The sequence below is a fragment of the Tyto alba genome, unplaced genomic scaffold, assembly GCF_018691265.1.
Source record: "Tyto alba isolate M040663 unplaced genomic scaffold, T.alba_DEE_v4.0 Super-Scaffold_1, whole genome shotgun sequence".
NCBI lineage: Eukaryota > Metazoa > Chordata > Aves > Strigiformes > Tytonidae > Tyto > Tyto alba.
This window is the reverse complement of record NW_024881261.1, coordinates 2,831,787-2,857,449: the sequence shown is the minus strand read 5'-3', so window position 1 is coordinate 2,857,449 and position 25,663 is coordinate 2,831,787. Positions and strand designations below refer to the sequence as shown.

The following is a 25,663-nucleotide window of genomic DNA, read 5'->3' as shown; positions in this document are numbered from 1 at the left end:
CAGTTGCTTAAATTAGTTTAGAAAGCCTAAACTGAAGCACTGGATACTGATTCCAGACTTTTTTTTTACCGACCTGGGTTCTCCTAAGGCTCAAGCAACATCAGTAGCTAAGGAGGCTCACGTTTGGGGCCCAACCGGGTCCCCTAGCGAGCCCCCATCCCTCACAGAGCTGCTGAGAAGCCCCTCAGGGTGCGGACCCCGCACCCAGTAGCTGGGGGGGGGGGGCGGTTAATCGGTTTATAATCCGCTTTGAGGCGGGGCCGGGGGCGGGCGGAGCCGCCTGAGGCGGGGAACGGCTCCGCGCCGCCATTTGAAACCAAACCGCCTCCGCGCTTCCCATTGGCTGCGCCGCGCGGCCACGTGACCCCCGCCGCCCCGCCTCTCCCAGCCAATCGAAGGCTGCCGCGCGCCTTTTCGAAAAACAACCGCCGCCCCCCCCCCCCCCCCCTTACACTCGTCAGCTCAGCGAAGCGCTTTTTCTCCTTCCGCCTAGCCGCTCGGTGGGTTGCGTTAAAAAAAGTCCGACCGCCGAAAGGCGCCTCCCGCAGCCGGGCGGACCCGGCGCGTCCCGCCAGCCATGGGCGCTGTTAGTCAGAGAGAGCGGCCGCGGTGCCGGTGAGTACCCCCCGCCCCAACCACGGCTCCGGTGCTCTGCTCCGTGCGCGGCGTAGGGATACATCCCGCGGGTACCGGGGTGACGGGGAGCGGGAAGGCTGACGGGGAGCGGGAAGGCTGGCGCGCGCGGGAAGGCTCAGGCGGCGCCGCGTCCTGAGGGGAGGAAGAGGAGGGCGGGGGGGGGTGTGTGTGTGGCGGGAGGGGAGGCAGGCAGTGCCTTCCCGCCATCACCGGCCTGTCGGGGCTGCGGGGCGAGCGCGGCTCCGTGCGAAGGACGAGAGCGTCCCCGGAGGGGCGGGAGGGGGGCACGGGAACACGGGACAGGCGGCGTTGAGGCTCCCGGCGCCGTGTGGAGGAGTGCGGCCTGGCTGCCCCCCCCCCCCCCCCCCCCCCCCCCCCCCCCCCCCCCCCCCTCACGGACCGGAGTTCGTAACGGCGGCGGCGGCTCCGGCTTCAGCGGCTCGTCTGGCGGTTTTCGCTCGTAGGAGTTGGCGGGAGCTGTGAACGGGGCGCTTTGGGTAAGGAGAACGGAAGGCTGCCGGTTCCTGTAACGTGCAGGTAAAGGCTTTACCTGAAGGGCACTGTCAGACTTGGCCTAGGGTGCGTTATGTTTCTTCGACCGTTTTATCACGTGAAACTCGTCAAAAAAAGTTAACAAGGATCGCTCTTAACTACATTAGGTCCCTTGTTTTTAGCTTGACACTTTTAAGTGTATAATATGCGATAGTGCGTTTTATACGTGCTTTTTTTGGGTTGTCCTTCGTGGCACGCGTTTATGAAAGGAATAACGTATCCGGTGGTGCAAACGCGGTGGGTTTGGGGGTTGTGTTTTGGTGTTGGTTTTTTTTTTTTTTTTTTTTTTTTTTGTTGTTGTTGTTTGTTTTTATTTTTGTTTTGTTTTGTTTTGTTTTGCAAACGTAGTTCCTTTTTCTGCTGTCTGTGTGGCCACTTGCCACCTGCGGCTGTGTCAGTAGCCTACCAGGGGATCCTGGCAGCCCCCAAACCGCAGCCTGTGCAGTAATCATCCTGCCTCTGCTCCTTCGTGGGGATGTCACCCTTTCCCCCATACAGCTCCAGTCAGTTGGTCTCCGTTTACTTTAAAATCAAGTCTGAGAATTTCCATGTAAGTAAGAGAATATGTAATACTTAAACTTAGGTGAGGAGGAGTGACTTGTTTACATGAAAATAGATTTTATTTGCCTATGGCAGGAGATACAATATGTGTTGCCCCTGAATCTTTACAAAGGCTCCGATGGGTAGTAAATACCTATTGCATATGTGAAAGTAGTATAACCGGGTTTACATGAGCATGTGATGACTGCTCTTGCCACCTTGTACAAGCATTAGTTTCGCCAAATACGGAGAATTTCCCGTGTATTATTACAGTGTTTGCTCACAGTAATTAGTTCCCAGTTTTCTACACAGGCAAGCACATGTGAATGGCACTTCTGCTGTACGTTGGAAAATGTCTCTTTAACAGAACTAAAAAAAAAATTACATTGAATTGCTTTCATAAATATATAAAGCATTACTTGGATGAGTAATTTTGATGTTCTTTTATAGGTAAGATTCCTTACATTTGAAGATGCCTCTCTTTGGGAATATTGTTGTAATTAAGCGGAATGGGACTGATGGGATTAGTTTTCCACTCACTGCAAGTTCTTGTTTATTTGGAAGGTGAGAGTTGAGTACTTAGATAAGTGGAAATGATATTAGTGATATCTTTGCTGCAGATTATATCTTCTAATACTTGCAAAAACAAATGTTTGTTTATTTGAATGATGTACAGGGGAGGGAAGGTGATCTTGGACTAACGTTAATTGTAAGACTTTAAAGCCAAACTTAATTTTTATTGCTGCTTTTTGTCCTTTCCTTGCTAGAACTACTCATTTGGGTTTAGTGTTTTTTTTGTTTTGTGGGTGGGTTTGTTGTTTTTTTTTTTGTTTTTTTTTTTTTTTTTTTTTTAGTTTCTGGCTAAAGGAAGTTTGGGGAAGGGATTAAAAGTAATACACAGTTGATGAGCAGGTGATGGTATTCTCTTATCCTGAGGCAGTTTCCAGATAATTGACTAGTGGAGAGAAGCGGGTTACATGGCTTATATTTGACCATCTTCATTAAATTAAATTAAAAATTAATAAGAACTTATACCTCCTCCAGTCTTGAAACTCACTTGGACTTCTACAGTTGAGCAATAGTGGGGTTTGAGCTTGATCCAGCTATTTTAATATAAAGATAAAATTAATATGTCTGAACAGTATGTGTAAAGACTTAACTAGATTATCTTACTATAAATAGGGTTTAGATAAAATATTTTTACTTCACTTAAACTAGGTCTGGTCAGCATTTTACTGACTGATGGATAACTTAACTAACTAGTTACTCAGTCTGGAATTAAATTCCATAGTGCAAGTCTATGGGAAGCATTCCACCGTCAGTAATACTGTTCTTTGGCCTCAGTAGAGCTGCCCAGACAGCTGATATTTAATGGTACAAACATTAATTTCTGTCATCTGCATCAGAGGTGTCAGGTACTTCTGTGAACAGTACTTCTGGTGTGATAGCTGCTATGTTTGCTGTCTGAGACCTACAGCTTATCAAAAGCTTTAGAGATTAGCTTAATAAAAAGGAAAGAAAAAGTCTGTACTCTTAAAAACACAGCTTTCACATACTAACGTGTTTTCAGAAGACAGAATTGGCTGTTCAGGTGGGAGCGAAGGTCCATCTACCTAATATTCTGTCTCTGAGAGTGATCAGTAATGAATGCCTTCAGAGTGCATGCTGGTATTTTCTAAAAATATTCTGCAAGTCTTCAGCAACTGACAAGTCAGTGAACAAGGAATGTTAAATCACCAGATGTCTGTTGTAGACATGTCTCTTTTGGCTTGTGAACTGATTTTTTTTCAGAATTTGGGTATTTCACACATTTTGTTTCTGATATGGATCCTCTGATATTGTAGAAGCATGAGCTCCTGTTATTTTTTCGCCACAGTTGACTTAGGTAGTTCATTTTCTTCATGCTACCAAATTTAAGAAAATACGGTGCTGTACAAATATTAGCTGAAAAGTTGGGAACTCACCTAATTCTATAACAGTCAGATTTTTCTGCCTTCTGTGTGTCTTGAAACTCAAATTGTATTTTCACCCACAGGAGAACAGAATGTGATATTCGCATCCAGTTGCCCCAGGTCTCAAAAGAACATTGTAAAATTGAAGTAAATGAAAACAAGGAGGTGAGATATACATATTTTAATGACGTATGAATTGCATTGTTGCATCTCATCAGGCTACTTAAATGTTTGTTTTATTTTTAGGCTGTATTGACTAATTTAAGTACAGTAAATCCTACGCAGCTGAATGGTGGTTGTTTTCAGCAACCTGTTCCTTTGAAGCATGGAGATGTGTTAACTATTATTGATCGTTCTTTCAGGTAAGTACCAGTGACAGACTATTAATGCCTCGATTTTAGAATGTGTTGTGCAGACAAACAATGCAGAGAGCCTTGTGGATGCAGGATCTACAGCTGGATGAAGATACAGAAGATGGCTGTAGATAAATGGGAAAAATTAAAATGTCCTTTTACCATCTTCAGAAATGGAAGTTAATCTTGTTTATTTCCTTACACTGTCTTATAGATCCTTCAGAAAGCAAGATTGCTTCAAGATTTTTTTTTTTATCACTTTTATATTACGTTAAGATAAACCAATAAAGAGAATTGTCTAGAGAGATCATTTTGATTTTGTTTCAAGGATAGTCATTTTTAGGGGAAAATTTAGAACTAGTTTGATGTAGTTAGAGCCTTACAAACCGATATGTGTGTATTGTTGGGAGTGGACAACTATTGCTAGGTCATTTATCTTAATAATAGGGATTTAGACATCAGCTGTTTGACAAAAAAATTGTTGTCTCTTTAAATATTTCTTCCAGATTTGAATATCCTCTCCAGTCAACTCCAAGAAAGAAGCGTTCTAGATCTCCAAAAGATGAAACACTGCAGGTAATTTTGTGGGCATAGGCTTATTTACTACAAGTACTTTGGTATTAGTAATGATACGCTGTTCTGTTTTCTTATTAGGAATAATTTCTCAGCTGTAGACTAACTTTCTGTTTGAAAATACAAATAAGCTCCTTCAGATAAATGCTTTTTAAAAAAATGATAATTTATTAATTTGAGACTTGTCGATTTCGGATAGTAGATACTTAATAATCTATGGTGTTACCAGTACAGGTAAGCTATCAAAAATTAATCCTTAGCTTTTTCAAAGAGAGGATGGGATGGAGGAAATGCAGAGTACGGGCCTTAGATATCCTTGTACCTTAGATGGGGAAGTTTGCCCTAGAGCATCAGCATTCCTTTCTTTTCAAAAATAATCTGGTGTCTTATGTGCTAGTACACTAACGTATTGTTGGAATTTATAAATACCAAACTAAGACTATCTTGTAATAATTTCTTTTCATTAGTTTCTTTTCTTCAGTATAGTTTTATCCCCTCAGGGGGATAGTGTTAGTTTGTGAGTACTGTGGCTATTGAAAGACTTTTTTTCTTTTTCAATGTTATAGTTCTTTTTTAAATAAAAATTTTCCCAGTAGGTCTGGTAAGAAGGTGAGATTCAAATGTGCTTATTTGTATTATGCTACACCTGCTTTTAGAGCTGATAATAATAAGACAAGATCTAAACTCATATTATAGAAGGCCTTAAATGTGTATTGGTTAATGTTCTCAAGTTTTGAAATATTGTAGGATTTCATTTGGATACTTTTAAGCCTGTTTAGTAAACAGTGCATATACCTCTGTAAATAATAGTGTTTTTCAATGTACAGGTGAAAGCTAAACTGTAAAATGTTTGTTGCTCTGCTGTAATATTGTACAAATTTACAGGTTCTTCATGTTCAGCAGGTGGCAGAAGTGAAATTACCACACCAACAAACTTCAGGATCTAAAAGTCTTCATGCTTCAGGTTGGTACCTGGTTGATGAGGGCTTTGTTTTCTTCTTCCCCCTTAACTGCATTTTTTCTTGGCATAAGAGGAAAAACAAGGCTGCAAAGAACAAAGAAAATGTATTTTAAGACTTTTTAATCTGAATACAGTACACCTTGCTAAGTCAGTGTACTATCTCGGGATACTTGTGCTGTGTTTTACCAAAGCTAAGTCTTGCCATAAGAAATCAGTTGAATTGCAGCCTGACAAACGGGCAGTAACCGCTAACCTGGAATTGACAAAGTTCACATTGCTTTAAGTGATTCGTGCAAATTCAGTCTATGAAGATTATAGCTAAGAAGGGAGATCAGTACACCCTGAATTTTTCTATTTGCATTACAATACAAATGCCAGTTGAAACTGATACGTGAAACAATTGCCTATAACATTTTATTTTTTCAGCAGCATCAAATAAGTACAACATGGCAAATTCACCTTTGTGATTAACTTGCAGTTCTCTGCTGATATAGAATACATCTTTCCTCATTAGTACTAATTAGTTTGTTTTGAATCGAATATTGCATTATTTCATGTACACTTTCCTAAGAAGAAACTGAAACAGCTGTAATTTTTGAGATATATAGGCAGGGTTAATTCTGCTGATTGAAATATTTGCTTACAATAACGGTTTCACATAGAGCCAGGAAAACATCTTCAAGAGCTACTAAGTCTGGATAGTTATAGATCATGGACTTGTTAAATGCCAGGACTTCACCTTCCCATCCTTCTTGTCTTAAGTAATGCTAGTTTCCATTGGAAGATAGAAGGTTTTTTAGATGGAAGCTATTTATATATGGACAGATTTGATTTTTCTGACAAATGTTCGTTCCAGTGCAAAAAACCCAGGCTGCTTCAAAGTGTGCCATTTCAGGGGGTTGTTAGCGCATCTGTATTCACAAGATTGAGTAATAAGTTCCCCAACTCTGTCCTACAATACAACAGCCTTTGCTTCATTGTTCTATCAACTTTAAGGGAAAAACTTGTCAACTGAGGAAAAAAAATGCTGATGTACTTGTCTGCAATTAGGTAAAAGCTTTCATAGGAAGATCTCCTTTCCTGTTCTTCCCTGTCTCTCTTCTCCCCGCTCACTCCTTTTCCCAGAAGATAATTGACAGGATTTCCCTTGTTTTTCAGGGTTTCTATCTTCATCTTTACATGGATTATTTCCCATCACAATTAAGAAAACTGAACATGTATCAGCATTTGTTCTGGCAGGTGTTCACACTGACATAAAGTGGTGTTGAGAAACAGACCTTGTAGATGTATAGATGTACACGAGGCCTCAGCTTCTTGTGGCTTAAAAAAGGCACCTCTTACCAGGTCGGACTCTGTTAGCTTTGCATAGCCCCCTTGCTCATGGGAAATGCAAAATGAAGGGTGCTACCTCAGACTTCCTCGGATGCAGTTTACAGATTGCAGTGGAATGGCAGCACACGTGCAGTCACCTGCTGTGTCTCACCTGGGACGCAGCAGCTCTGCTTTCTGGCCTGGCTTTGCCCTAAAGAAGCGTTGCCACAGTTCAGGCAGTATGGCACCCATGTAAATGCAGGACACATCACACTGGATTGTGGTGAGCTGATCCAAGTGGTTGTTTGATTCTGTGCAAACAGATTTGTCTTGTGGCAGCCCTGAAAGATGTATATGAGCCATCGATTCCAAAGAAAAACAGAAGTGTGAAATACCAAGTGCCTTACCTGAATATGGGATAAATTCCAGATTGCAATTTAAAATCAACGTTAAACTTTTATGTACTACTGCTTCTATTGTGAGAAAAAATAGTATTGTTAAACAGAGCTTTATTTACAGTACTCTACCTTGGTTGACTGTCTTGGGAGAGGAGAGGAAGGAATTTTTATCTGAATTTATAGAACTCATGTTTGTAGTTCTGCAGTTTTTAAGTAATTCTGCATCTGCATTACTTTTTGCTTTGCTTACCTTGTAGATAATGCTGATTGCGAAATAAAAAATGCCAATGGAAATAAACAAAGTACAGAGGAAAAAATTTCGGAAGCTTTACCTGTCAAACTACAAACACCCAAATTTTCACACAGAATGCATCAGTCTAGTAAAAGGCAAAGTCAAATGTCTCCCTTTACCAAACTCTATGAAAACCTGAAACATGAGATTAACATGAAAAAATCTCTGCAAGAGGGAAATGTATGTCAACAAGCTACAAAAGATGGTAAGAGAATTTCATCATCAAGTTGTGCTGATGGTCTGAGAAGCCTGAATAAAAAAGAACTAGGCAGAAGTGAAATTACTGAAGAAAGTAAAATAAAGCAAGAAGTAATTGGTTCAGAATTTAACCAGATCTCAGCTCTAGGAAGTGCTACCAAGAAGAGTTTTGCCAGAAGTCCTCGAACTTCTGTTTCAAAGGAGATATCAAGAGATACTGGTAAAAGCAGTCACTTGCAGGATCCCGAGGAACTAAGTACAGAAGGCAAATCTAAAGGTATTGAAGTTACAACTGAATCCAGTATGGAGAATTATGGAAATTCAGCATTGCAGCCATGCTCTATAGAATGCCTGGATTATGGAGATAGAATGAAAAGATACAGCTTTGCAATAGAGGCAAAAAAAACAGCACAAACAACTCACACAACAAACATTTCTGAAGTAGATAAATACGTTCTGTCTACACCAACATCCAGAAGGAAGAGTCCTCGGTCTCATTTCATAACACCTACCAAAAAAAATAGCAGAGTGAATCCTGTAAATATTGGTACTCCAACAGCTCAACGACGTGTGTCTTTGAAACAAAAGTTTTCTACAGAAATTTCAGCTGAAACTCAAAGGGAAGATTCAATATGCAGAATTGATAGCCTCAAAGAACTGCCTTTGGCAGAAAATAAATGCTTAAAACAAAGACGAAATAGTAAACAACTTACACCAGGAAAACTTGTAAACGAAGAAGTGCTGAAAGAAATTTGTGATCAGGCAAACTTTGTTAACTCAAAAGAGGAACATTCTGAAACTCCTCCCTTTCTTTCCAGTTCCAAGAGTCCCAGAAGAAATAACAGGCGAAGTAAAGAATTATTGAACAAAAGTGTCCATTCAGAGACACTGGCTTCAGAAGAGTTAACATCAGAACTGGCATCTCCTGCTAGTCAGAAATCTGGCTCCAGAAGACAAAGGGGTAGGCCAAGGACCTCTGGTCTGCTAACTGAGAAAGCACCGGAGACAAATGCTGTCCAACAACATCCCGATACAGACAGACAAGACAATGGAGCTAAAGAAGAGCTGGCCACGAAGGAACATCAGAAACAAGATTTGGAAGATGCCAGTCTTCAAAGGCCTTGTAGACTGTCATCCAAGAGAAGGTCTTCTGGAAGTGCTACTGTACTGAATGACAGTGAGACTGTCTCAGAAATGAGTGTTTCTGGCCTGTTGGCTGGAGAAGAATCAGGTAAATAAGTTTAATCCCCAGTCTTGTCATTTTTCTATTTGAGAAATTCTCATAGTGTTAGGAGAATTTTTCCAGTTACATAAAACATAGAAGTCCTAAACATAGTAGTTCTAAAATATTTATCATGTAGTGATAGTTGACCATGAAAATGTACAATAATATGTATAGACGTTTACTCAGTTGAATCTATTTATCTCTTCTGATATGTTTCCGACTTTAAAATGCATGAGCAAGCACCGTTTTCTATGCTGGTTAAAATGTTGACTTGGATTCTTAGAAATATTTTCAATTGTTATTTTCAGGCAAGACAAAAAGGGTATCTCAGAAGAGGAAAGGTGGTGATTTGTTACTTCAGCCTTTAGGAAAAAGAAAGAGAGTGTCTTTTGGTGGTCATCTAAGTCCAGAACTTTTTGATAAAAGTTTGCCTCCCAACTCGCCCGTTAAAAGAGGTGCAATTCCTGCCAGACTGAGCTTACCGTCTGGAAACTCGCCACGAGCCGTTCTGAAAAAGGCTCGGGGATTGGAGCACTTTGCAGTCCAGGTAAATGTTGAGACTAATCAAGTTGCTAAGATAATTAATGTGAACAGAATTTATAAATTCTAAGACTTCTAAAAATTAGTAGCAAACCTTGTTCAATGTATGTTAGGAAGTGGAAATTTTAATTGCAAAATAAAATGTTTTTTTTTTAACTTCTCCACTGCGAGAAAGGGCTTAACTCAGCCTTTCTGTCTACCTACCTGTCTTTATACAGGAGGTGTGTTTTTATTCACCTCACACGTTATTGCTCATTCTCATTCCTACGCAGGAGCATATTTCTGTATGTTTGTGCTTAGTAGCAGTGGCTACAAACTCCAGTTCACCATAAATAACAGAGAACAGAACAGTAGTTTGGCAGAGTGCAAGCTACTGCCACGTGGTTTGGCTAGAAGTTTGAAAACATTTGCCGTTGATTGAAACTAGTTAAAATGTGTCTATTGTACTTGATATGAACAAAATTTTCCAATAAAGTAGAATTATAAATGTTAATTCTTTTATTCAATTGAATTTGCATGTGTCTTATGAGACTGTTCTGAAATTTAAAACTGGTTACCAGTTTTGTTTTCAGATGATAACTTTCAAGGCTTTTTCAGATGCTCTGATTATATTTTATACTATTGCATTTACTTGCCAGGGGTGTAGATGAGCATTTGTAGTTCCTCTATGTGCAGTATCATTTTATCTTTATGTATCTTTTTTTCTACCAGGAACTTTCAGAACCTCCGCAGAAAGAAAAAATTTCACCGAAACGTTTGTTGGTCCAGAAGTCTCCAGCTGCCTCACCCCCTGCCTCTGGGACAGCAAGACCTAAACTTACTTCAGGCTCTCCAGCGCCTTACACAAAGGGACGTTTCTCTGTCTCTCACATCACAACACCATCACCAATTGCAGAAGGGAAGGATGCTGCTGCAGAAGACATGAATACGAAGGAGAAAAATGCCAGAGTGAAAACACCTACATCTTCTCACGTTAACCAAGATGGTAAAACCCTTTTAACAGCTATACCTGACAAATTAACAAGTGCACAACCTGCTTTGAAGGTCACACCCATGAAGAGAAGTGGGGCTGTAGCACTTATCAATGCGAAAAGAAGAAGCGGTGCCTCCAGTGCCAATTTACTAGGTTTGTTTCAGTTAATTCTTAATATTAATTTTAATCCTTTAAAATACAGGAACGAAACTGAAGTAGGCCTATTGTTTTGCTGTGCAGACACCACCAAATGGTTGGCATATCTCCTGACAGTTGTTGGGCTTGCTGGAAACAGCTGGGAATTGCAAGCTGTTATAATCTCACATTCATAAAGCAAACTACTAAGGCATATATAAAACCATATTTAGAACACATTTTAATGTTATAAAGTTGAACAATGGTAGAAGTAAGGTTCTCCTTGCAAGGTTAGTTGCAACAGCGATCCTTCAAGTCCTTGAAGTTCAAGTAGTATTGAACTAAATAAAATTGTATCGTTTACATCAGTTTTGATGTGGAAACGTGCCCTTTGTAGCAATCTAGCTTCAGTTTGTTTTCTTTGTGCTGTTCTTTTATAGACAGTTCACAACCTTTGTCCATGGACTGGACTGCGCTTGACTGTTGACAGTGATATATAACAGATAGAATTAAAAAATAACTGGGTGTTAATTTGAATATTTTGAGGCTGAACATTTGAATGTTGAACACTGGCTTGGAATAGTTTTGGCAGCACTGGAAACATTATGATAGGGGACCTCTGGTTCTTGAAATTTTATCTTTGAAGAAACTTTAAAATATCTCTTTGTCATCTCTTTCATAAATTAAATCAATTTGACTCTTTCAAAGTAAAATTTAAATCTTCCCACCAACACCACTATTCATCCAGGAATTTTGATTACTCTTTAGTATCTCCGTTTATTGTAGTGTCATTTTAAAGTTTAAAGTTTTGAACAGTGTACTACATACATGTCCCAGTGATGCTCTCATCATTATTATTACACGATAAGGTAAAATCACAGGCTTTCACGATACTTCTGGTTAGTGCAGCTGAATGTGGTGTTAGTCTTCTAGTGAAATAAATCATGAGGCATTGGTGTTTCATTCAACAGTGGCAGAGTACTTCACAAATATTAATGACACCATTTTTCACCACCTTTCTGTGATGCATAAGTGTTTTTTAATATTGGTGCATCAGTTTCTTCTGTAATATGAGAAGAATGCCACAGTTCTTAAATTCTGGATGTCTACTTTGTATCCAAAATAAAACTTTGTTTCCAATCCTTTTTCAGATAATTTCTTGCACGATTGGCATTTTTCTACATACTGGGAACACCTTAACAATGACAGCTTTTGAAAGTTTTTTATTTACAGACTTTCCCTAACTCGCACAGCAATTCTGACAGGAGAATATCCTTGTCTTCAGTAATCGCATTCCTGTTTTTATCTGTACTTTAAAATAAAATACCATTTCTTTTATAAGATCACTGTCTCCTCATAGTCTATTTCTGAAGTAAACGAGGCAGATGTCCTACCAAATTACAGATTTGTTTATTACACAGCTGTAAGTAATTCCCTAATTCCTATGCTGTGTACTGAATGATGCTGTGATAAAGGCAACTTTGCTTTGGGAGTTATCAGAGTATGTTATAAGGAGAAGGTGATGCAAGAAAAAAATTATGGAATGTCTGTAGCTCTAAATGCTCTAAGTAATATAAATAAGTAATTTTCTGACTATGAAATTCCTTGGGAAGGTGGTGAAAGAAAAGGTGGATATGTTTCACTTAGAAGCCATTTCTCTGATGTTAAGTCCCACCAGGGAAAAGTTCAGGTATAATAATGAACGAGATGGAAAGGCTCATGGCAGGTTCTTACTGGAAAAAATTATTTCCTTACAAAAATAGTAAGGAAGGAACTGGGTTAGCTTTCAGTTCTAGGATTTAACATCTATTTGACACTATATGAAGCTTTTTGTTGTTGTTTTGTTGTGGACATAGCCATACTGGGTAATCGGACACTTGTTAAACTTCAGCTGAAATTGGGTCTTCCAATTGAAAGCGTTTCACAGAGCACTTTATTATAGTTTCCTGTGCCCCACTGCAGCAAATGCATTGGAATCATAAAGAAATGATTGTGACCTTCTACTTAACCACTTTAATTCTCAGCTGTGTGTTTCTCTTTTGCTTTCTAGTTGCAAAATCTTGGGCAGAAGTGGTAAAATTAGGTGTTGTAAGACCACAGTCAAAGACTGTTAAAAAAAGTGTCCGAAAAGGAAACTCTGTGAAGAAGACAACCCGATCACCAAAGGTATTATTTTTCTTTTTGTTGTTGCATAACCACAAAACAGCTTGTAGGCATTTTGCTATAGAAGCTGGAATTTTATGACCTTTTAGTATGATGTTAAATAGCTGTTGATGTCTTTGTTACAGCATATAAAAAAAAGTAGATTTTGTATAAAAGGTGTCTTTGTTTACTGACTTTTTTTTTTTTCCTTCTGTCACCTCTGCAGACTCCAGAAAGAAAAATAAAAGGTCATTTTAGTACAGGTCATGCAGAGTCACCTGCTACAATAGTTGTAGGTAAAGCTTATTCTACCACGGTCAGAACAGCTGGACAGGTCCCTAAAGTGGTAAAAAATCCCATCGTGAACTTAAACAGGAATATGGACGAAAGCTTCACGGGTAAGTTCTTCTAAAGTTTGTTGCTTGCTTTGCCAACTGCGTAGTGCTTCTGTCAAAGCATATATGTTCATTTCTTTGAATGTAATTTATAGGAATGACTGAAATGTTTCAAACTCCAGAAAATAAGAGCGGAAAAACATTACCTTTGACCTCTGTTCAGATGACTGATTTTACACCGCCGTGTACTGCAGTGGAAATTTCTGAATTGCACACTCCTGAGGAGTCCGGTATGTTTGTTGTTTGAAAAGAAAGTAAATGTTTAGGGGGTAACAGTGTAGTGGTGTGTCTGCTGCTTGAGACAGCAAGTAGTCTCAGCCTAGACAGATTTGACATATTGAGATAAAGCATCTGGCAACCTGTAAAAGGAACCGTTGATTTTTATGATGTATTAAAAGACATTTTTGTAGTTCCAGTTAATTTTTGAGTAGGTTTATTTTCTTATTCGTTCTACTCAGTATAAAACTTCAAAATGTTGAAGCATGGCACTGCCTTAATCCTCTTGATTATCCTTTTCTGCTGTGCATAATGACCAGGGTGCAAAAGAATCCAAGAACTCAAAAAGTCAGTGCCTCTGCAGCGACCCTAATGAATAGGTGTGAAAAGTGTCTTTTCAAGTACAGGTCACGTGCAAACACAGTGGTAGCTGGCCAATGATATTGCAAGACCTTTCTGTTATTTTTCAATGGTCTTGGGAGAGGTGACAGTCAACTGGAAGCTAACAAACGCCCCAATTTTCAAGATAGATAAGAAGGAAGACCCTGATAATTACAGGCATCTCAGTCTCACTTCAGTGCCTGGTAAAATTATGGAGAAGGTTACTCAGAGTTACTGAAAAACACTTGTGACACAACAGAATCATTGGTCATAGCTAGCACAAGTTCATGAGGGGAAAGTCCTGCTTAACCAATTTAATTTCCTTTTATGACAAGGTCACCCATGTAATTAAACAAAGGAAGCCAGTAGATGTATTTTAGTAAAGCTTTTGATACTGTCTCTCACAGTATCCTTCTGGATAAAATGTCCAACACATGGCTAGGCAAGCCCATAATATATTGGGTGAGCAATTGGCTGATGGGTTGGGCTCAAAGAATTATAGTAAATGGGGTTACATCAGGCTGGTGGCCAGTCACCAGGGGGGTCCCCCAGGGCTCAATTTTAGGGTCTGTGCTCTTCAGTGTTTCAATGAAAAAACTATTTTATCTGGACCCAGACATTTTGTTGATGACACTGAACTAGGAGGAGCTGTGGACTCCCTCTGGGTTAGAGAGGCTTTACAGAGAAATCTTGATAGATGGGAGGGCTGAGCAATCACCAAATGCATGAAGTTTAATGAGAGCAAGTGCTGGATTCTCCACCTAAGATGAGGTAATCATGATTATACATACAAACTGGGGGACGAGAAGCTGGAGAGCAGCCCTGCAGAAAGAGATCTGGGGGTTTGGATTGTTAGCAAGTTGAATATGAGTCAACAGCATGGCCTGGGAGCCAAAAAGGCCAACTGTGTCCTGGGGTGCATCAAGCACAGCACAGCTAGCCAGTCAAGGGAGGTGATTGTCCCACTGCAGCCCCACCTGGAGTACTGAGTACAGTTTCGGGCACCTCACCATAAGAAAGACAACAAACTATTAGAGTGTGTCCAGAGGACGGTGACCAAGATAGTGAAAAGCCTCGAGGGCACGACTTCCAGGGAGCAGCTGAGGTCACTTGGCTTGTTCAGCTTGGAGAGGAGAAGGCTGAGGGGGAGCTACTCTCATCACAGCCCTTCCTCAGGGGGAGCAGTGGAGGTAGAGGTGCTGATACCTCTGGTGACCAGTGATGGGACATGAGGAAATGGAATGAAGCTGCATCAGGGGAAGCTCAGGTTAGATATTAACGAAAGGTTCTTCACTGAGAGGGTGGTTGGTCACTTGGAACAGGATACCCAGGGAAGTGGTTACGGCACCAAGCCTGTCAGAGTTCACGGAGCATCTGGACAACTCTTAGTCATAAGGTTTAGTTTTAGGTAGTCCTGTGAGGAGCAGGCATTTGGACTCAGTGGTCCTCATGGGTCCCTTCCAACATGAGATATTCTATGACAAAAGTTTTATAAATATCTCTTGTCATTTTTTTCTTCCTTGGTGTTGGAAGTGTCAAATGTGTGATCTTTAATGTGCAAACCTCTGATTTATGCCTGGTATTGCTTCAAAACACAAAGGAAATTTCAATAAAAAACTTGTACCACTAGAAATTTTAGGCACAATAGAAAACATTAAATTTTATATCGTATTAAATAATTTTTTATAGTCTGTTTTTTAAATATGCTGTGCTGTGTAGAAACTAATTACCAAATCAATTGTTGATGCATATTGTTGGATTTGGGCTTGCAGAAGGGTCTGGCTGTTTTAATCCATTTCACTTAGTTATATAGCAATTAGAATGCCTGGATTTTCTGCTTATTTTTTTTCCAAATTACATAAATCTACTACTTCTTTCAGGAGAGATGATGGTGTCACCATTAAATAGTTCAGATGCTTCAGAACAGAAACAAGATAGTCCAGGCATTTGTCACCTTCTGAGAGAGGAGTCTCTAAAGTCTATGTTTGATACAGTATCCACAAAAACTCCTGAGAAAAGAAAAGCTATGCTGGAAGAAAATATTAGTGTGGATAGTTTGTCAATAATTCCAGGAAAACAAGCATCTCGACTGAAATCAGGAAGTAAAAGGAGGACTCCAAAGCAGAAGCAGGAGCCAGTTGAGGTCCTGTCGGGCATCAAGCAGCTCATGAGGACCCCAAAGCAGAAGCCGGAGCCAGTTGAGGTCCTGTCAGGCATCAAGCAGCTCATAAAGACTCCAAAGCAGAAGCCGGAGCCAGTTGAGGTTCTGTCAGGCATTAAGCAGCTCATGAAGACTCCAAAGCAGAAGCCAGAGCCAGTTGAGGTCTTATCTGGCATTAAACAGCTCATGAAGACTCCAAAGCAGAAGCTGGAGCCAGATGAGGTCCTGTCAGACATCAAGCAGCTCATGAAGACCCCAAAGCAGAAGCCAGAGCCAGTTGAGGTTCTGTCAGTCATCAAGCAGCTCATGAAGACTCCAAAGCAGAAGCCAGAGCCAGTTGAGGTCCTGTCAGGCATCAAGCAGCTCATGAAGACCCCAAAGCAGAAGCCAGAGCCAGTTGAGGTCCTGTCAGGCATCAAGCAGCTCATGAAGACCCCAAAGCAGAAGCCAGAGCCAGTTGAGGTCCTGTCAGGAATCAAGCAGCTCATGAAGACTCCAAAGCACAAGCCAGAGCCAGTTGAGGTCCTGTCAGGCATCAAGCAGCTCATGAGGACCCCAAAACAGAAGCCAGAGCCAGTTGAGGTCCTGTCAGGCATCAAGCAGCTCATGAGGACCCCAAAACAGAAGCCAGAGCCAGTTGAGGTCCTGTCAGGTATCAAGCAGCTCATGAGGACCCCAAAACAGAAGCCAGAGCCAGTTGAGGTCCTGTCAGGCATCAAGCAGCTCATGAGGACCCCAAAGCAGAAGCCAGAGCCAGTTGAGGTCCTGTCAGGCATCAAGCAGCTCATGAGGACCCCAAAGCAGAAGCCAGAGCCAGTTGAGGTCCTGTCGGGCATCAAGCAGCTCATGAGGACCCCAAAGCAGAAGCCAGAACCAGTTGAGGTCCTGTCGGGCATCAAGCAGCTCATGAAGACCCCACAGCAAGAGTTGGAACCTGTTACAGATGAAATTGGCTTTAAAAGATTGCTGAAGACACCAGTGCAAGAAGGGGAAGCAGTAAAAGATGTGTCAAGTGTTACATTAATCAAGAAAACTCCAAAGCTGAAGTATCAACCGGTAGAAGACATGATTGGGGTCAGCCGTATTTTCAAGACACCAAAGAAAAAAGTTGAACCCATAGAAGATATGTTTGGTATTAGTAGATTATTGAAGACTCCAAGAGAGAAGTATCAACCGGTTGATGATTTTGTGGGTCTGCAAAGTCTTATGGCAGAACCCAAGAATAGATGTTCTGATTTTGAAGTGGACTGCGTTGAAGTTACAGAAAAGTTTGATATACCGGAGGAAATTAAGGTAAAATACTTTCTTTAGCTTTTATAAGAAATGTATTTAGCCTCTGAAAGCTGTGGTTGAAATTAATTCTTAGGCCTCCTAGTATGACATCTTGTATGTTACAGCACTTCAAATATGTCATGCCCATAACATCTGGAGGAAATAATACCTTCTAGAAAAACACCTCATGTTGTTTTGTAACCTGTAAAGATGGCAATATTTTTTCCTTGATAGCTTTGTCCAGGTGAATGCCCCCCTGCTAGAAGACTTGAAAAATTAGAATCTGAGCACTTGTGGTTTTTTTTTTTTTTGGTCATATGATCCTGTTATGTATAAAGCACGCTTTAAATTGCTTACAAACTATAATCAAATTCTTTCTTAGCCTTCCTTTCATAGGCAAGGCCATATGGTTGGCTGGGTGTTTGTTTGTTTGTTTTTTTTTGTACAGCTGCTTCATACCCTATAGATTAAATTTTAAGCTCTCTGCACATCCAAAAGTGTTGAGCATTTGACAAAACATGGTACCGGGTGATCAGCTGATTGCTCAGTATGCCCATAAGTCTTTAATTCATTGCTACCTGAATGGATGCCTATTTTAGAGATAGTTCTCTCACTGTGCATTTGCCTGTGTTAATAAGTATTTTCATTGAAGGGACCTTAAGTAAGTTACTGAAGTTGCTCTGTGTTACCGTTCTGACCTTATAATTCACAGCTTCATCACTCTTATCATTTGTGATTTTTTTATTGATTTTTATGTTCATTCCCAGACCTGTAGGTAAAATGTTGAGGATGGCTGGGCTTAAGGCTCATCAGTGTAGAACTACAATAAAACACTACAAAACACTCCAATAATTCAGCTTCAATACCCCAGATTTCGAGCACTCATTTAGACACTTTTCAGCCAATTTAATTAATACTTCTTTTAACTCTGTGCAATGTTTGTTATCTTTCACTTCAAAACTGCTACACTAGCTCAGATGGCAAGTATTAAGTTTGATATATTTGTGTTCTAATACCAAATATATGGATGCAGTTACAAAACTGAGTTGATTTTATTTTTAGAGAAAAGTATTTGACAAGACTTTTTTCAACTATTACTATACATTAATTTTGTATTGGTTGGCTCCACTATTTCATGTCCTGTCAGACATGCATTTATTGGTTATTGTTTATTCCCTTAGGTCAGATCAGTGAATGTTTCGGATTCTAAGCAACAAGATACTGCACCTCCTTGTACTAATTCCAGTCAGAAATATGGTAAGTACAATTACTTTAACTAGAGGCATAAAGAATATACAAAGTAATATGTTAGTATGAAGTTTTAAGATGTTTTTAAAATTCCAAATTATACAGTACGAAGCATGCATAGCTCATGGAATTTGTGTAGTCATCCCTAATGAAGACCAGGTACTGGAATTCTACTGGTATAGAAGTAATAGTGTAGTAATTTGTTGGTGTGGTAATGTTGGCACCTCCAAACATCATATCAGTGTAAAAAAATCTGATGTTAAAGTCTCCACTGAAAATTATCTTCCTTTGCAAAGACTTTCAAGAACATAGCTTAAACCTATGAATGCTATCTACCACATGAGCCAAACATATTTGGTCAGAAGCCTGGCCTTTAATCTAGGAATTGGTTAAAACATTTATTTATTTATTTTAAAAATAAGACTATGAAGAGTGATTTGTTTGAACCAGATGATTCTGTCAGAAAAATTGAAATTCACAGATACTTTGATCGGGCATAGTAATGTATAATTTTTGTTTGTGTTCTTTTCTATGTAAAAACTTTTTTGGAAAAAAACCCTTTGTTTTAGAAGATAAAGGAAATATTTCACAAGGTGAAGATTCTCAACAGAAGGAATCGATTAGTGAAGACCAGTCTACCCAGAGAGCAACAAGGGGCAGATCAAGGAACACAGTACATACTTCTTCAGCAAAGCAGTGTGGAAAGGATTTGAATGTAAAAGAATTGCAACGTGTGGAAAAAAAGAGCACCGAAGAGGAGATGGAAGAGATCAGTACTTCAGCTTCAGTAGCTAAAAATAAAGGAAGAGGAAGGAGAGTAAACCGTTGCATGCAAGAGGAAATTGTTTCAAAGCATCCTGGTCAGGAAACAGTTGAAGTTGTTTCATTTGTGGAACCACACGGAGCTACTCAAAGACCAGGAAGAGGTAAAGGGAAAGAACAGAAGGAGTTAAAACATCCAAGTGAGAATCTTGAGTCTTGTGGCAGAGATTCTTTGGTGCTACGAGAAGAACATGCAGATACGAAACAGACTTTGCAAGAGTATGGCATCAATGACGTATTAGAAACTGAAGGTGATCCAGCCATAAAGGCAGTAAGTGTATGTAGTAGCATTCAAAATGAAAATTGTCAACTGCAAACAGGTTTAAAAAAACCTGAAAACAAGCCTGATCAAGGTGGTGTAGATGACAGTGAAGAAATGCTTCTGTCACCTAGAAGGAGGTCCAGAGGAGTAGAAAACACAGAACCAGTGATTCCACCAAAAAGAGCAAGAAGAGCTAGGAATGACCAAGTTAAACAAGCTTCTTCAGAGGTTCTTCATGGGACAACAAGGAAACTTCGTAAAGACCCATCAGCAAAAATGATAGAAAGAGATGAACAAGACAAAGATTCTGAGACTACCACAGCAGAAGAATCTGAAAATGGAACTAAACTTGAAACAAAGGTAATGGAGAAAAGAATTAAGTCTTTAAGAAGTGCTAGAAAGCACTCAGCTGAAGTAAAAGCAGACATTTGTGGGATGGCGCTTGAAAATATACGAAATGCTCAGAGAACAGAGGAAACTTCAACTGAAACTGATACTGAAACACAGTCACACATCAAAAGTGAGATTAAAGTATCTCAGGGAGATGAAACAGAAAATGCTCAGGCAAATACAACAGAGGCATCTCAAAGATTAAAGGCAGAGTCACCTTCTGGAGAGACAAGCAAAATGCCAGCTCCTGCTCTGAACTTGGAATCAAACAGAAGTGCAGTACAGGAAACAAACAGAACCAGAAAAAGGAGAGTCAGAGAAGACTCTTTGGAGAAAAAGACGGATGAATTTGCCAGAAATGTAAACAACCTAGAACTAATTACTGCCAAATTTAAGTCAGAAACAGAAATGCGTGAGTCTTCTCTCAAAGATTCCTTGAGCTCTGTTTGTGTCAAGATTACATGCCAAGTCATGAAGGACCAGAACAGCCCAGCTGCCACACCGATACCTGCTGCAAACAGTGACAGTCTCGCTCATAGCCGTCAAAAGCGGACAAGAAATGAACAGGGGATACTGAAACCCAACCAAACTGAAATCCCACAAGAGAATCAAGCACAAGAAAATGGAACAGCATGTAGAAGAGGTAGAGGTAGAAAAGCTAATTTTGAACTTGAAGTCAGCTCCAAAGCAGTTGGAGGAAAAAGCAGTTTACCTGGGAATGACGAGGGTGTGATTTACAAAGATGGTCGATGTGAGACTTCAAAAAATCCTTTACAAGTAAGGAGGAGCAGAAGAAAGCAAGTTGATTCCGTTCCACAAATAGCTTGTTCTACCTTTATGGAAAACCAAACATTAATTGCAGATCATAGTAAAGATGAAGCTTCTGTAAAAGAGCAAGATTCAGCTTTGGAAGCTACTCCCTCTTCAACAGAAGACAATCCACGGAGACGAGGGAGAAGACGAGAGGTTGCTGCAGCGTCACAAACTTCTAGATCTGTTTCTATCAGAAAAAGACGCGGGTTGACAGAAGGTGATGATAAAAAGATGACTGTGAGAGAAGATCAAAATCCAGCTTTGGGAAATAAAACTTTGCAGGCAAAAGCAAATGCATCAGCAAGGGACAAAAGGAAAAAGATTGATCTAGCAGTAGAGGCAAAAAGTTCATCTTCTCTCCAGAGAAAATGTGACTTGTCAGAAACTGATGATAAAGAGAAGGGTACTAATGAAAAACAAAACATGCCTTTGGAAACAGTGTCCTGTGCAAAAGAGAAGCCATTAGGAAGGGGCAGAAGGAAAGAAACTGCTCTGACATCACACACAACTAATTACGTTTCTCTTCGAGGAAAACGCGGTTTGCCAGCAGATAACAGTAGAGAAGAAGCTCCTAAAGATCTAAAAGTTCCATTAGAAACTTATGATTCATCTGTAAAAAAAGATCAACTGAGAAAAGGCAGAAAGAAGGAAATTGCCCTCTTGTTAGAAGCCACAAGTTCTGTTTCTATTCAGGAAAAACAGGACATAACCAAAGAAAGTGGTAGAAAGAATAATTATAGGGAAGCAAAAAAGCTGATTTTGGAAAAATCTACTTCCCAAGAAAAAATGGGTCTTTCAAAAGGGAACTTGAGGCAAACAATCACTTCGCTTGCTGTTAGTTCCACATTAGTTCAAGGTTTGCCAGAAGATGGTAAGACTGAAACTCCTGAAGAAAAACAGAGTGTGCTTCTGGAAGTGGCTCCGTCTGCAAGAGAAAATCCACCAAGAGTGGGCAGAAAAAACCCAATTTCTTCCAAATCTGAAGAAACTAGTTCCACTTTTCTCAGGGAAAAGCTTGCCTTGCCCATAGATAGAGGTCAAAAGAGGATTCTTAAAGAAAGTAAAGATACATCTCTAGAAAATAAGTCATCCCAGGAAGAAACAAGACAATTGAGGAGCAAAAGGAGAAAGGTAGAATTCACATCAGAGGCAGCTAATTCTACTTCTAGCCGTAAAAACGGCAACTTGCCAGAAAATGGTAACACTTTGGAAACGCAAAATGTGTGTTTGACATCCACTGGTTCTGAAAAAAATAATCAGTCTGGAAAAGAAAAAGAGGTTAACCCTCTACAACAGGCAACCTCCACTTCTCGCAGAAGAAAATGTCAGTTGCCAGCAGATGACGTAGCATCCAAAAAATTGAAATCAGGTGAGGCAAGCATTTGCTTTCTAAATATAGTTAAGTTACATATGTAACAATAATGTGTACAAAATTCTAGTATTACTGTTGGCTGCCATGCTCTAATACAGATACAGAGAAGGGCTTTGTAGAGCAAGAAGACTTAAGTAAATAAGGTCTATGCTACCTTATTTAAACAAGATGTTTTTCCTAAGTAGAAGGGATGGATTTTATGAGATGTGACATGTATTATTCCTCTGTTGGGGTATCCAAATGTCTTCATGCTATAATGCATTCTTTCTCGATTCGTAACAGTGAATTGTCGTTTTAGAGTAAATACAGCAACTAACTTACATGGAGAAGGTGGTGGTAAGGACAGAACGTGATAATCACAAGTTTATAACATCCATTGTTCATCTTGTTTTCTCCTAAATGCCGTCTAAGCTGCTTTTATAGCTCTAGGGTTTGGAGGACCTTTACTAGTTATCAGCTGTGGTTTTGAAGTTGGTGATAAAAGAGCTTGAAGCTGTATTTGAGCTGAAGAGACAGCAAAAGTTCCACGCTGCTCCAATTTCCTCCTTTACTGTTTTGCTTTCCCCAAGCCAATAGAACTCTTGCTGTAGACGTCTAAAATATTCCCTGGGATTTTCAGCTCGATGTGATTAAACTTAATAACGGCCCTGATGCAATTAGAAAATGTTATCAAATGAATGCATGCAAATGGAAATAACAGTGCATCTTTAGAGCAACATGTTGAGGAATTTCCTGCCAAATTGTGTTAAAAACCTTATCGGGATTTGACCATGCCCTTTGTTTCATTTCTCTTTGGCTCTTTTCCTTTTCTATCGCATGTGCTTATCCTCACATAATGTGTGCATCTCCTTTGCCATGTATCTGTCTTGGTTTATTGAGTTTTCTTTTCTTTTCCTTTACATACTTGCTACTTCCTGCTTCCTGATACTGCTGTATGTACTTACCAAGTGATGGATCTTTTCTGATGCTTTACTACCTGCCCGGATAGTTTCTCTTCTGGGGATGTCATCTTTCCCCACATAGATTTTGGTGTCTGTTTCCATGTCTGGTGCTTGGGTTGATGCTGATCTCTTGGAGCAGCTTAACTTTTCTGTCCCATCTAGATACTTAGGTGTCTAGTCTTTTCTTTACACTTAAAAACCCGACTTTCCAGCTTTATCTGGACCACAAAATAGTTACTATAAATTCAGTTTTGCGGGATTTTTCTTCCGTATTGGATATGTTTTAGTTTTACATATCAGTAGAAGGAATTTTAGCTAAAATGGTAGCTAATTGGTTTTGGTGCTCTCATTAATGTTAACCTACTTTCAGAAATAGCAGTAAGTCCTCAGGGATCTATCTTAAAGGATATTGGATGTGCAGAAGTACGGGGTTTGTAACTGGTTTGTTGAATTCATAGATGTAATCTTTGGAATGTAGTCATCAGGGACGTTTCCTTTAAAAACAAAGTAACCGAAGATTGAATTTTGTATAAAATGTTTGACTTATGATACAAATTTATAGTTTGGTGTTTTTTTTTTTTTTTTGTGTACCAATAGAGAAGGATGAAAATAAATCACTACAAAAAGGAAAAAGAAACAAAGCTAAAGAAGAACTTGGCAAAGAGGCTGTAAGGGCTACTCTGACGGCTGGAGGGATGGACAGGAAGACAAGATCAAGCACAAGAACAAGTGCAAGAACAAGAAAATAGTCTTAACGGTCACAGAACCAGTTTTTAAATCAATTCAGTAATGGAAATTACAGCTTTTTAATGTAAATTTATTTGCACTCGGATTTTAAGCTCAGATTTTTTAAAGCAATCAATGAATGATGATATTATCAAAATATATTTCTTAATGTGTTTACAGGTACAGCGTAGATCTCTGTTTTAATAGATTTGTCTGTGTGTAGTGGTTCCTAAACCATGGGGTGCTTGTGCAAAATTGCAAACATAGAAATAAATCTTTTTGTAACAGCTTTTATCCCCTTTTTTTGTTGATCAGTACAGCAGTCAGGAAGCCATATTACTTTACTGCCGGTTTACCCGTAAGCTATTTTCTGCTTAAATTTTCATGTGCTTAAGAAGTCTTATTTTCAATACAGTTGTGTAAATATTCTTTAAAAAAACTATAGATGTATTAGCAGAAATACTATGCTGAAATTTTGATAATTTTTAAAAAAAAAAAAAAAAAACGTTAATTGTACTGAAAAGTGCCATTTTTTAAGTCATTAAATTTGTATACAATTTGGGACTTGTGGTTTTTGTGCTCTTAAGAACAGTTAAGAATGTGCAGTTACTGCTGTCCTCTTACAAGCGTAGGTGGAAGATTCCTCCTTCCCAACCACACGGCACGTGTGTGACAGCGTACCGACGCTTCCCGTGCAAACGGGGCCCGGGTGTAAGAGACGGGAGTAGTGAGTGTATGAGGTTGTGATGCTGCCCCTTTCCACAGCGTTGCAACTCAGCAGAGTAGTCGGTGTGGTTTGAGACATCAGTGTCTGCAGTGTAGGGGTAACAGCCGTGTGCGTTTGTCTTCGAGGCTGGGGGCTTCCTGTATTAAAATGTATAAAATGATAATGGCCCTTTCTTCAGGTGGGTTCTTGCTTGTGAAGTCTGTTGTTCTTTTTCTTCAAACTCAGAAGTAGTCAGATTAAGTAAGGAATGCATTGGATACTGTCCAGACATCTAGAGCTCAGATGTGATAAGATATGAAGAGGGTTTTTTTTTAATTTAGGTGGGGTTTTTAATATGTGGAATGTACAGTGTCCATATCCAGATTTTTAAATGCTTTGGACGTTTTATTCTGTTGTTATGCACATCTTTTTCCTATACTTCAATTCTAGTGTGTAGATTTTAAGTGTAACATGCTGTAGATCTAGTCATATTTTCAAATTAGCTCTACTGCTTCCTGCATGTGTTTGCTCTACTGTAGTTATATGCTTTCCACTGACCAGGATGAGTGGCTGGTCTATTCCTCTTGAAACAATAGCAGCCCCTCAGCCCTTTTTTGTGACTAGTCAACACTTGATGATGGTTATTGCTTTAGGACTGAGGAGTCTTTTCTCCAGCTTTGAATTCAGCCTTCCAGATGTGAGGAACATCTTCAGCCAGAATGTTTAATTGGGTCTGTGGTGCGGGATTTGCGATCTTCTGAACCCTCAGGTTGTGTAGCTTCAAGCATCTTGTCACAGCAACAACTGCAGCAGTAGGTCTGGACTGTTACTCAAGAGTTTTTTCGGACTTGTACCCGTTTTATTGGATCTATATTTATCTTAAGTCCCAGCAGGCTGAGCAACTTTTACAGTTTCCTCTCACCACCCAACAAAAGGGCAGTCTTTTTCTCCTCACTTGATTCATGGCTCTAGGTCTACGTAACTGCAAAACAGACTCCAAAACTCCCTTTTCATGAACCTATTCCTTTATCAGCCCCTTCTGGCTGCTTCCTAGAAACATCCCCTGTTGTTTTCAGGGAAGCCCAGAGACTATAACCATCAACTGATTCACAGAAAGGGAACAGGACAAAGTGACACGGCATTTGTATAGATATATTTATTTGTTAATATATAGGGG

At 39.7% G+C, this 25,663-nt stretch overlaps 1 protein-coding gene across 9 annotated transcripts; it reads left to right on the top strand.

Moving 5' to 3' along the window:
* The first annotated feature begins 495 nt into the window (after window positions 1–495).
* MKI67 (marker of proliferation Ki-67) lies at window positions 496–24,067 on the top strand. Of its 9 annotated transcripts, XM_042791798.1 has the most exons (17): window positions 496–615; window positions 1,101–1,173; window positions 2,179–2,292; window positions 3,764–3,845; window positions 3,927–4,042; window positions 4,540–4,609; window positions 5,492–5,570; window positions 7,534–8,997; window positions 9,300–9,538; window positions 10,243–10,657; window positions 12,690–12,805; window positions 13,008–13,179; window positions 13,272–13,406; window positions 15,654–17,227; window positions 18,388–18,463; window positions 19,024–22,110; window positions 23,652–24,067. In XM_042791798.1, exons 3-17 carry the CDS (start codon window positions 2,201–2,203, stop codon window positions 23,801–23,803), a joined length of 7,869 nt encoding a protein of 2,622 aa, XP_042647732.1. In that variant the 5' UTR covers window positions 496–615; window positions 1,101–1,173; window positions 2,179–2,200; the 3' UTR covers window positions 23,804–24,067. The 9 variants fall into 9 exon arrangements, with proteins under 9 accessions (XP_042647732.1, XP_042647752.1, XP_042647774.1 ...); XM_042791818.1 differs by lacking the exon at window positions 1,101–1,173; XM_042791840.1 differs by lacking the exon at window positions 496–615 and having other exon boundaries at window positions 1,057–1,173; window positions 5,510–5,570.
* Window positions 24,068–25,663: the final 1,596 nt, after the last annotated feature.